We start from the raw sequence: 11,783 nt of genomic DNA, 5'->3' as shown, positions 1-11,783 counted from the left end.
AAGGAAGCTGACTCAGAGCTCTGGTCCAGAGAGGAGTGTCCAGCCCTAAAGCATCGTCATCTTTATCATTGGCTAAATTGGGGGGGGGGGGCGTTGATTCCTCTTTCCTTCTGAGTTTTATTGTTCCATCTCTTTGAACCATCACTTTATAGGACTGGGCTCTCTCACCGGAGAGAGCCTCACACACCTGCTTTGGCTGGGATCCAGGTGTGGAATCAAGGCACCACATCTGTTGCAGATGTGGCACTTGTTCCAGCTGTGTACCCAAGAGCGCAATTGGGCATGTTTTCCTCCACCTGACACTGGATCTGTTCCAACAGCTGCTGATGGGCTCGGGTCCAAGGGGAACCTCTTGCTCCTCAGCCCTGGACTTTCATCCCGCTGGAGCTCTGTGATCCCTGAAGTGCCGCTTGTCCTCCTCCGCCTGAGCTGGCTGGAAGAGCCACATAGAGCTGGGTGGCTCACCGCTGGCACCAGCCTACCAGGCCTGGGTGCCAGACATGGGGGTCCTGGGGGCAGTCATTTCCCATCCCATCTGGGCCGCCTGCTCCCTGGTCCTGGCTGTGGCCCTCTGGGCGAGGAGGTGGAGGAGATGGAGCCCTGGCACTTGCCCTGTGGACCTGAGTGGCAAAACGGCTGTCGTGACTGGAGCCAACAGCGGTGAGTTTCCCGGCAGGATGGGGCAAAGTTAGAGCAAAGGATGGTGCCCAGGCTGCAGCCAAGGTCTTTGGGAGCAATAGGGACCTAGTGGGTGCTGTGGCATGAGTGGCCCAGGATCTGCCCTCTGCTGTGCCTGGTCAGCATGTCCGCACTCCCTCCTTGGACTGGGCACTATGGGAGATGACCTCAGCCCTGTATGGCAGCCCTGCCTGCGGAAGGTGTGAGAGATGACCCAGTTCTCAGCAGCACAGGTTGCACAAGGCGCTGAGTGCAAATCATGCCTTTAACATCCATGCTAGGCAAGCAGGACAGTGCCAGGGATTGGAAAGCAGGTGCCATGCCAGTCCAGAAGGGTTCAGCTGCTACCGATGGGTGGGGTGGGGTCATGGATTAACATTGGGTGTTTTTAGCTTTTATTTGTTCACGGCCTCCATTTATCTCGAATGCCCTACATTTTGAGGTGCCTTGTCCTCCTTTGCAGTTATGATGACATCTGCTCAGCCTGCTCCTGGCCGCATTGCGATGGTGGCACTGGAGGAGGGGAAGTATTTGGCATTAAAAGCATGGCGTGTTCTCTCCCGCATAGCTTTGAACCCAAGAGAGTTGATCCACTTATGTATTGAATTCGAATCACATTTTCCTCTCAGGATGGGATTCAAGGTGGCTTGCGATACATTTGAAAATATTAAGCTGAAACATTGGTTTGCAAAAGTTTAAAAAAGGATTAAACAATATATTTTTAAAAAATGATTAAAAATAATTAAAAGCACTAAAACGTATATCTGGCCGTTGAGTGGTATCCGGTCAGTTCAGGGCTCAGAGTCGGCCAGAGTCCCAAGGTCAGGACTGTACAAGCCAAAGCCAGTTGACCTATAAATATTGGGGGAGGACAGAGATATCAGCCCCCCCCCCGGCCATCCGAAGTGTATGCGGATTTAGACCCTGAATCTGTGGGAAAAGGTTGTTATCTTTGGCCAAAGAGTTTTCCTCCCTTCCAGAAAAAGCAGTCTGTCCCAGCAGCAAAGAGCAACTTTATTGGCACAAACCAGAAGTTGATACGCTTGCATTTTGACAATGCAAAACTGCAAACCCACTTGGATGGCAGAGAGAGCCTCCTGACTTCATTCGGCGAAAGTATCACTTCAGAATGAGTTTTTATCAAGCAACAACAGGGCATTCGTTTCATCCATGCTGCACAAACGCAACAGTAAAGGATACAGTGAGCGGAGGGAGACGTAGTTCCCGGCAGCCCTATCTGTAATATGTCAGGCGGCCAAGGTCAATTTCCCGTTCTTACAATTCTGACCCACACCGTCAATATGGCTGGACTCTAGTTTGCTAACGATCATGGACTTTGGGCCTTTAAATATGAAAATGTCTTCATCGTAGAAAATGACACATTGAGAACAACTAGGTCTTTAAACAGAAGCTTGATGGCCATCTGTCAATGGGGATCCTTTGGCTGAGAGTTCCTGCATGGCAGAAGAAGGGGGTTGGACCGGGGGGCCCTTGGGGTCCCTTCCAACTCTTATGATGCTATGATTCTAGTCCAGCCCCAGCTAAAAGGAACTTGGGAATCTTGGTTTGAAGTTAAATTATGAATATGGTCTCAGGAGTTTGTCTACAAACCGGAAGCAGCATCTGTTAATGTCCTCCATTAATTTCCAGGCCTCTGTGACCAACCAGAAAGTGAGGTCTTCTTGGCTCCTCTTGCTCTAAAAAGCATTGCCCATACATACAGCGCACCCCTTGACTTCAGCTCATTCTCTTTCTCCCGGTATAATCCTGGACTGGTCCTTTCCATCCCTGGACTGGTCTTTCCGTTCTTCCATCACTGCTGCCTGATGTCCCCCAACCCACAACTGCGGCATCACAATCCCCAGCGCCTTTGCCTGGCGTCCTGGTGGTGCTTCTCACGCGCACAGCATCCCTTGCGCAGGTGGCTGTATGTCTCGGCCATTGCAAAATGGACACGTCCACATCACAAGTGTGACTGTTGCATGCGCCAATGGGCATTTCTGGATGGCTCATCAATGCCATCAATGTCTCACGTGGTTCACTGAGTTTGCAGAAAACAGAGACTGAACATTGTTTGATGCACAGCCGGTTGCACAAAACTGATATTCAGCAGAAAGGAGGTGGAACGCAACCACCCCTTAACCGTGCGATTGTAGATGAACATTGCGCTAGCACAATGTGGGATTGATTTCTTTCTCTATCTAGAGCAGGAAAGTTGCAACACGATTGACAGGTTGTTTCTGCAAATATTTAATGGGAGAACAAAGCCCTGTTGTTTGTTGGCAGACTTCTCCAGGGACTAGTGTCACATTTCGGTACAGGAGGAAATCGAATGCTAGATGCCTCCATGTTTTGGAGAAAGGGTATCCCTTGAAGGTTATTAAAGAGGTACAGGACAAAGTTCGTAGGTTAGATCAGAAGAAACTTCTGCTTGATTCCAGACCCAAGAGAGCAGCCGAAAGGGTGGTCATGCTGCTTACTTCCAATAGACATTGACAGAAGGTGAAGGAAAGCATTATGAAACACTGGCACCTGCTGGGAAACATACCAGGATATAAAAACAGACCGATGTTTGCCTATAAATGTACTCAAAACATCAGGAACATAATAGTACGGGCAGACTTTGGTTTTCCAGGTATACAAGAAGGAGGAGGAGGAAGGCGGAGCTGGAGGAGGAGGTGGGTTGGTGCTGCCCACCACTCCAGGAAGGGAATGAGGAGGCGGGTTGGTACCGCGGCCAGCCGCATTAGCAGCAGCAGCAATGGCCGCAGGAGCGGGCCCCAGACCGGGACAAATGCGTGGCTGGGGGCCAAACCGGGCCGGGACTGGGAGGGCCCCCCAAAAGCGGGATTTTCCCAGCGGCCACCAGATATGGCATCCCTACTCCCATCACCAGACCATCTGGTTATATAAAGGCCTTAGTGAGCAATACATGACCATTCTTGCTTCTGAATTGAGTAGAGACACATTGAGTTGATGAGCAGATGCAATATATTTTAAATGGTTATAGGCCACTGAGGAAGACTGAGGTCGAAAGGCCTCTGGCCTTGAGTTTTTAATATCATTTTAGGATTTTATGTTTGCATTTGCACTTCTTTGAGTGGGGTATTGTTACCCTTTCAGTAACTTTACTGACTTTCCTGTTCCAGGGTCTGATAACTCTGGCCTTGAGTTTGGATGTTTTGAACATTTTGTGCAATTGCTCATTTTTCAGTGGGGTATTTGTACCCTTTTTGAAATTATCCTGGACTCTCTACTCCAGTGTTTATTTGATGCCTTATTTCTGTACAGAGGTGTCTTTTGGTAATTGGACGTGGGTTGCATTTTACACAGATTATTTTCTTTGATAGAACCCTTGAGTTTGGTTGTTGTGTGTTTCTGGGTTAACTCCAGGCGTTCGGAAGCACATGGGAAGCAGCATAGCCCAGCACTGGGACAGCTGGGTTCAGGACGGCCCTCCTCTTCCCCATCCTTCTTGGTCATGTCTGCTGTTGCAATCAATAAAAGACAGAACCGGAAGTTAGAATCGTAGAATCAAAGGAGTTTACCACACTGGGGCTGATTTTGCCATTAAAGAGAGATTAAAGGGCATTTAAAGCATCCCGCAAATAAAGCAAAAATGGCAAGCAATTGCGCGAATGATTATCATACACAATTGTGTAAATGAAGTGGTATCATGGTCAAGTTGTATGCATTGTCACGGAAATCCAGAAAGTAAAAAGTTGCGTGTTAATGCTTCTTTGTGACCATTTTAATGGTGCGTTTTGTGCAATGTTGTGCAAAATCGTTACGCGTAATTACATGAGTTTTGCGGGATAGTCACAGGATAAACTCCTTCATGTGATAAACTCCATAGAGTTGGAAGAGACCCCAAGAGCCATCCAGTCCAAGCCCCTTCTGCCATGCAGGAACTCACCATCAAAGCATCCCTGACAGAAAGCCATCCAATTTCTGTTTAAGAACCTCCAAAGAAGGAGACTCCATGGCACTCCAAGGCAGCAGCTTCCACTGTCAAACAGCTCTTACTCCCAGGAAGTTCTTCCTAATGTTGAGGTGGAACTTCTTTTCCTATATTTTGCGTCCATTCCTCCATTGGGTCCTGTTCTCTGGAGCAGCAGAAACCAAGCTTGCTCCATCCTCAGTGTGACTTCCCTTCAAATACTTGGATGGCTTGGATGGAGTCTTCCTTCACGGCTGAGGAAAGCTGGAATGGGTGGCCCTTGAGGTCTCCTCCAGTTCTGTGATTCTCCAGCAAGGATGTGTGTCTGGATTTCTGGCAGCAAACGCTCTTTGGGTGGAGTGTGGAGGCCTGGGGTCCATCTGTTTCCAGCTCAAAGCATCGGCTGCCCTTGTCTCCTGCAGGGATCGGGAAGTTCGTGGCCCTTGACCTGGCACGCCGGAACGCGCGGACCATCCTGGCCTGCCGCAGCTTGGAGCGTGGCCAGGCTGCCCTGGAGGAGATCCGCAGGGCCACCGGGAACCCTCAGGTGCAGCTGCGCATCCTGGACACCAGCTCCATGGCCTCCGTGCGGGACTTTGCCCAGCGGTTCCTGGAGGAAGAGAAGCGCCTGGACATCCTGGTCAATAACGCAGGAGCCTCAGGTAAAGGCCTTGGGGGCCAAGGGCCAGGCCAGGGACCAGGAGGCGGCAGGAGCAGCCCCAAAGAGCCAAGAGCCAGGGGCTCCTAGTTGGCCTCTGGGCAGCCACAGTCCTTCCTCTGGTGATGCCCTTATCGGGTCAAGCAGAAGGGCCAAAGTTCATTCCACTGCCTTTCGACACTCACTGGCTTATTCATCACACAAGGATGGTAAGAAATGATGCAGAGGAAGACCAGTGAGGAGTCACAAGTCTGCATCTTGTTTGCAGGGTTATTGCAAGAGGGCTCTTGCAATGCCTGGCATTTTTAAAGACCTGGCAAGATTGGGCTCACTGTGCTTTGCCCAAAAAGGGATCAAGGGCCTCTTGGAGGCAGAGAGAGACCCCAGTCTCAAAGGGGCTGCAGATGGAGCAGGAGGACGGGGCGCTTGGCCTCTGCTGCTTTTGTGCCCAGTCTCCTCCAGCAGGTCACAGGTGTGTAGCCTCTCTTTTCCGCCTAAGATCCTCTCCCAGTTACAACCCAACTGCAAGCAAGACAACATCTTGTTGTGACTCTAACAGCAGCCCATCTCTTCCTCTGCCTGGTTATTTAAACTGCCTTTGGCTGATGAAGAAGCCAGTGGGCTTTGAAAGCCTGTCTATCCTATCATTGGCCTGGTTAAGGTCTCACCTCGGAGTGTACTTTTGAGTCTTTAGCCCCGGTGGTCTTGCCACACATGGAGGGTCTTGGGCAGGCAGAATGGGACTGACAGACAGCAGCCATAATGGAAGTTTTGCAAACAGATGGAGCATTGCTGTCCAATGGCAGAGCTTTGCCCCTTGCTTTCTGCCAGCTCTAGACAGTAACACATCAGTCCTAGAGGGAAGCCGGATGATCCCAGACCCCTGCCAGGGCTCCCTCCCTCCCTCCCTTCCTTCCTTCCTGGGCGCTCCTAGTGAGGTACCAGTGATGGAGAGGAGAAGGACCCCTCTCTTGTAGACCCTGTTTGCAAACCTTTGTGTTCACCCCACACACAGACACCTGTGCTGCTTCTTCTACAGTTGCTCCAAACTGGAGCCTTGCCAGTCTTGAAGTAAGCTGGGCAGCAGCAGAGGTTCCAGCCAACCCGGATTTGCTGCAGGAGGAACAGGGCTAGGATCCAGAGCGGATTCATCATTTCTCCCATCTGTGGACCGTCAGCCATGCAGCGGATCGCCAGAAGCAACCTAGCTGCAGTTTTGTGCCCCTTCTTAGGAACTGTGGAATGGAGCCTAGGGATCCCTGGGCACCCCTTAAAGGCTGGTATTTCCATGGGGTTGTGGTGACTCCAGGATGAAACAGCTGCTTCCTACAAACATGGAACCGCTTGACTGGAGGAAGCCCCAAGGGCCATATAGTCCAACCCCCGGCAAGCAGGAATACGCCACTAAAGCACTCCTAACAGGTGATGGCCATCCAGCCACTGTTTAAAGGGCTCCAATGAAGCAGAGTCTGGCAGCTTCCAAAGAAACCCATAGTCCCACTTTTGAGCAGCTCTTAGTATCAGGAAGCTCTTCCTAATGATCAGTTAAGGCAACTAAAACAGTGAAGGGTCTGGAAACCATGAAGCCCTATAAGGAACAACAGGGAGCTGGGGATGTTTAACCTGGAGAAGAGAAGGTTAAGAGGTGATAGGAGAGCCCTGTTTAAGTATTTGAAGGGATGCCATATTGAGGAGGGAGCAAGCTTGTTTTCTGCTGCTCCAGAGAATAGGACCCAGAACAAATGGATGCAAGCTCCAGGAAAAGAGATTCTTCCTAAATGTTAGGAGGAACTTCCTGACAGTAAGAGCTGTTTGATGGTGGAAGATGCTCCCTCAGAGATTTTGGTGGAGTCTCCTTCCTTGGAAGTCTTTAAGCAGAGGCTGGATGGCCATCTGTCAATGGAGATGATTTGATTGAGAGTTCCTGCATGGCAGAATGGGGTTGGTCTGCATGGTCCTTGGGGTCTCTTCCAGCTCTAGGATTCTATGATTCTGTGAGTTAGAACTTCTTTTCTTCTCATTGAGATCCATTGGTTCACATCCTGCAGCGGAAACCAAGCGTTCTCCAATCCTCTATGTGACAACAGCCTTCAGATATATCCTTCATGCTGCCTCTTCTCCATGCCTTTGTTCTGCTATGTCCCTTTTCAGGTTTGCCGCACACAGTCACCGCCGAGGGCCTGGAGCTGACCTTTGCCACCAATTTCTTGGGCCCCTTCCTTCTGACCAACCTTCTGCTAGGTGAGGCCAATGGTCTTCTCTCCCCACCCGCCATCGCAGCTTGACCTGGGATTGTCAAAGGGGACCCAAGTCCCCCCTGTGAGGGTGAGCAGGGCGGGTGGTTTGCAGGGTTACAGCAAACGCTCAGGCCAGATCCCTCCTCCAGCAGGAAGTTAGGGGGGTCTTTTCTGGCACAGGGATTGTGCAACTCTGTTCCACCCCAGAAATGCCCCACCTGCAACTCTCTCCCGCTCTGCACAGATGCCATGAAGGCCTCAGCACCCGCTCGCATTGTGAACGTGTCGTCATTCATGCATTACTGGGGGAATCTGGACCTCAAGTTCCTGACCGGAGAGGAGCCACTGAAGAACAGAAGCCATGTTTACAACAGCACCAAGCTCATGAACGTGGTCTTCACAGCTGAGCTGGACCGGAGGCTGCGGGGAACAGGTGGGCACCTCTCTCTCTGCGGCTGGAAACGCAGACGTATAGGCTCTACATATATTTTGCTGGGCCAAAGGGTATAAGTGGGACCAGTCTCTGCATCAGACGACTGAGATTTATTTTGTTTTAATTTAAAAAAGGGTTTCCAAATGAGGATCTGGGAAGGTCTGGGACAGCGGCCTTAGCATCTCGTTGAGGTAAATTGGGGGAAGTCATTACTAGAGACGCCTCTAAGTCTTGCTGAAAAGGACCGACATGTTTTCCATCCCTCGCTCACTGTTTAGAATTCATTGAAAGTGTCCGCGAATGTTTGGGCAAGAGCAATGTGGCAGAGAGCACTGTCTGCCAAGACTCCCCAAAGGCCTTTTTTGTAGGGCTGCGCAACCAAAGACTCCTCAGTTATACCTGCAGCAGTTATGAGGTCATAGAGGAACTCTTCTTATGGGTCAGGAACTGAGCAGAGAGAAGGAAGCAGAGAATGGCTAGTTCTTGGAATGGAGGTATAATAAAGGCTGCATTCTTCAATGGCTGCAGCTCTTGAACCAGACCCAAGGGCAGCCCCAGACAGAGTGTGTTGCAGTAGTCCAACTATGGACAGGTTGCGCTGGCAGGGTGATCCCTATCCGTTAAAAGGTCAGGGCAAGTGAATGCTCCTGATTTCCAGATGTTGGAACCAGGCGTGCATGAAACACGATGCAGCTGGCAAGCCTTTCTCCACAAGCAGTTTCCCTGGAATCACCCTGTTCCTTCATTCCTGCACTGAGTGCAAATCCTGTCCCATCTTCCCTCGCAGGGGTGTCGGTCAATGCTCTCCATCCCGGAGTCATCAAGACGGAGATCATGCGCTACTACAGCTGGTGGCACCGCTTGCTTTACAGCATCCTTGGCTTCCTTTTTCTGAAGGTGAGGTGGGACGGAGCAAGGCCCTCCATGGAGGAGCCACGGAGATGGGGCAGAGGGTTTTGCAGCTTTTGGGAGACTTCAGCGGGAGCAGAAGGAAGGAAAACCAAAGGGCAAATGAACCAGGAAGGGGTCAGGATGAGGAGGGCAGAGAAGGGGTGGTGATTGGGCAAAGGGGGCCCTTGTCCATGGCTATGCCACTGGAGAACATGGCAGCACCTTCTGGGTGGTGGCTGCGCCCTCCAGGGAAGGCTAGTCTGGAAACTATGAAGCCCTAAGAGGAGTGACATAGGGAGCTGGGATGTTTAGCCTGGAGAAGAGATGGGGCAGAGGGGATACGATAGCCCTATTCAACTAGTTGAAGGGATGTCATATTGAGGAGGGAGCAAGCTTGTTTTCTGCTGCTCCAGAGAATAGGACACAATGGAGCCATGGATGTAAACTACAGGGAAAGAGATTCCACTTCAACATTAGGAGGGACTTCTTCACAGTAAGAGCTGTTTGACAGTGGAAAATGCTACTGCCTTGGAGAGCGGTGGAGTCTTCGGCTGCATTCACACCAGAGAAACAACCCGGTTTGGCACCGCTTTAACTGCCCTGGCTCAAGGCTATGGAATTGTGGGAGTTGGAGTTTGTTCTGGGCCCCACAACATACTCCCAGAATTCCATAGTCTTGAGCCAGGAGGCTGAAAAACGGTGCCAAACTGGGTTATTTCTCTAGTGTGGATGCAGCCTCCTTCTTTGGAGTCTGTTTTTAAATGGAGCTGAATGGCCGTCAGTCACAGGGAAGACTTTGAGGGTGTCTTCCTGCTTGGACGAAGGGGGTTAGACTGGATGACCATCTGGAGAATCCTGGAGCTGCGGAGCTGACCCTGTGGCCGCTCTCTGCCCAGCCAGATGCCCTTTTGGTGATCCCCTGTGAACCCCACTGACCTCTCCAGCAATGGGGGCCTCGAGGGCCAGAGTGAGGCCTCCTCTGGGTCAGCAATACAAGGCAAACAAATTGGGAAGCCCTGGGGCCGGTCTGTTCCCTGGGTTTCTGGCCCACCTTTCTCACACTAGTCCAAAACAATAGGGAGGGAATGGCAAAGTGTCCCACACTACGTATCCCAAAGTACATGTAATGAAAAATTAATAAAGATACTGGAAACCTTTTGCATCAAAATATATTCATATGTGTTTACAGCAACAACTAATAATATGACAGTGAAATATTAAATCACCAAACATCCAGCTACCAATGAAGTTGCCAATGAAAAGTCCAACCTAGTCCACGTCTTCCAGCGTTCCAGTATCTTTGTTCATTTTTCATTACATGCACTTTGGGATACATAGCGTGGGACTAGTGTTAGTGAAACCCTCCTGCTGTGTTTGGTTCCACCTTTCTCACATCCGTTTCATGTCTTCAGGTGTAGCTCTGGATGGTATGCAATAAAAACCAGCCAGTAGTACATCAGTGTGAAATAATATAAAACAGAGACAATTGGCACAGGCTAAAAGGATATTAAACATTTTAAACCAGGCTGGCAGGTTGATTTAGCTGTCGTCTTTGCCTGGCAGAGAGTCCTCCTGCTTCCCTTGCAGGGGTGCCTAGTGGTGAGAGCCAAGGCCTTGCCCCACATTAACCTCTGGCTGCTTGGGTCAAAGAGGAACCATGTGTGCAGGGGGGCTGCCAGGGAGGGAAGACCCCCTGAAGACTGTGAAGTATCCCTTTGCTTAAATGGGTGCTCTTCCCATGCCTGGGGGCAGCAAGAGGGGCTGGGGAAGGGGTATGGGCATGGGGGTCTCCGTTTGACCCCAGTCCCCCCCTCTGTCATGTTCCTTTTGGGAAGGGTCCCATGCGAAGCCTCCTGTCCCCGGTCTGGCCCTGACCCTTTCTTCCGGTCTTCCCCAGGGGCCAAGGGAAGGAGCCACCAGCACCCTTTACTGTGCCGTCTCCAAGGAAGTGGAGGGCATTTCGGGCAAGTACTTTGACAGTGACTGCAGCCTGGCCTTGCCCCTGGCTCTGGCAGAGGACCCGGCCGTGGGGCGCAAGCTCTGGGAGGCCTCAGAGAAGCTAACAGGCCTGGGAAGAAGGGGGCCGCAGGTGGGGGACAAATAAGCACCCCCCAAAACCTCAAGGCCCTGGAAAGCCAGTCTGGGTGCCCCAAGGCCCCTGAAGGGCAGGAGAGGCGTCTTCTGGGCCCTTGGAGTCCTGCTGGGTGGGTTGGTTTGCTGGGCATCTTCATGGCGTTTCTGACTTACAGCAACCCTAAGTCAAACCTATTATGGGTTTTCCTTTGTAGATTTCTTCAGAGTAGCTTTGCCTTTTCTCTCCTTAGAAGCTGAGAGCATGCATTGCCCAAGTGGTTTCCTGGGGCTTAGCATCAGGATTCAAACCCTGGAATCCTAGGTCAACAGTCCAATCGCTACCCCACACCGGCTCCAATATGGCAGCCCCCTCCAAGGGCTTTTGCGGCCAGGTTTCTCCAAAGGAGATTGCCACAAAGTGCCTTCCTCTCAGCCTGAGAAAAGGAGACTCACCAAAGGTGACCCAGGGGTTTCCAGTCAGAGCCCAGATTCAAATCCAGGTCTGCCAAAGTCTTAATCCAACACTCAAAACCACTAGACCATGCTGCCTCCCTTCCTCTGGGTTAGAGATCCTCAGATGTACATTCCCTTGTCTGAAAATATTTTCTCTGCCCATCCCTCCCCTAAATTCTTGTCTTTTGCTGTGCTGTTAAGTATTATGATTTATAATCCAATGGGTTCATCCGCCTTCATTCAGGCAGATTTAGCCTTGGCAGCCCCTGGCCATAGGCAGCGCAGTTGTGGGCTGGGGCTTGTGTGGCCGATTCGCAGGGGAAACACGTGGCTTAAATTGGACAAATAAACTTGTCTTAGAATATTTCTTCTGAGTTCTCTGGGTAAATCTGTTGACAGCCAGGCCAAAGAAAGAGGAAA

General features: G+C 51.0%; 1 protein-coding gene across 1 annotated transcript; it reads left to right on the top strand.

The window, feature by feature from the left end:
• Positions 1 to 205: 205 nt before the first annotated feature.
• On the top strand, positions 206 to 11,730 carry LOC121930534 (retinol dehydrogenase 11-like). The gene is made up of 6 exons (XM_042466993.1): positions 206 to 660; positions 5,041 to 5,280; positions 7,428 to 7,517; positions 7,758 to 7,946; positions 8,734 to 8,843; positions 10,735 to 11,730. The coding sequence occupies exons 1-6, from the start codon at positions 501 to 503 to the stop codon at positions 10,939 to 10,941; spliced, it is 996 nt and encodes a 331-aa protein (XP_042322927.1). The 5' UTR covers positions 206 to 500; the 3' UTR covers positions 10,942 to 11,730.
• Positions 11,731 to 11,783: the final 53 nt, after the last annotated feature.

Source organism: Sceloporus undulatus, chromosome 5, assembly GCF_019175285.1.
Source record: "Sceloporus undulatus isolate JIND9_A2432 ecotype Alabama chromosome 5, SceUnd_v1.1, whole genome shotgun sequence".
NCBI classification, from domain to species: Eukaryota; Metazoa; Chordata; class Lepidosauria; order Squamata; family Phrynosomatidae; genus Sceloporus; species Sceloporus undulatus.
Note: the sequence above shows the minus strand (reverse complement) of the source record. Positions and strands in the feature narration are given on the sequence as shown.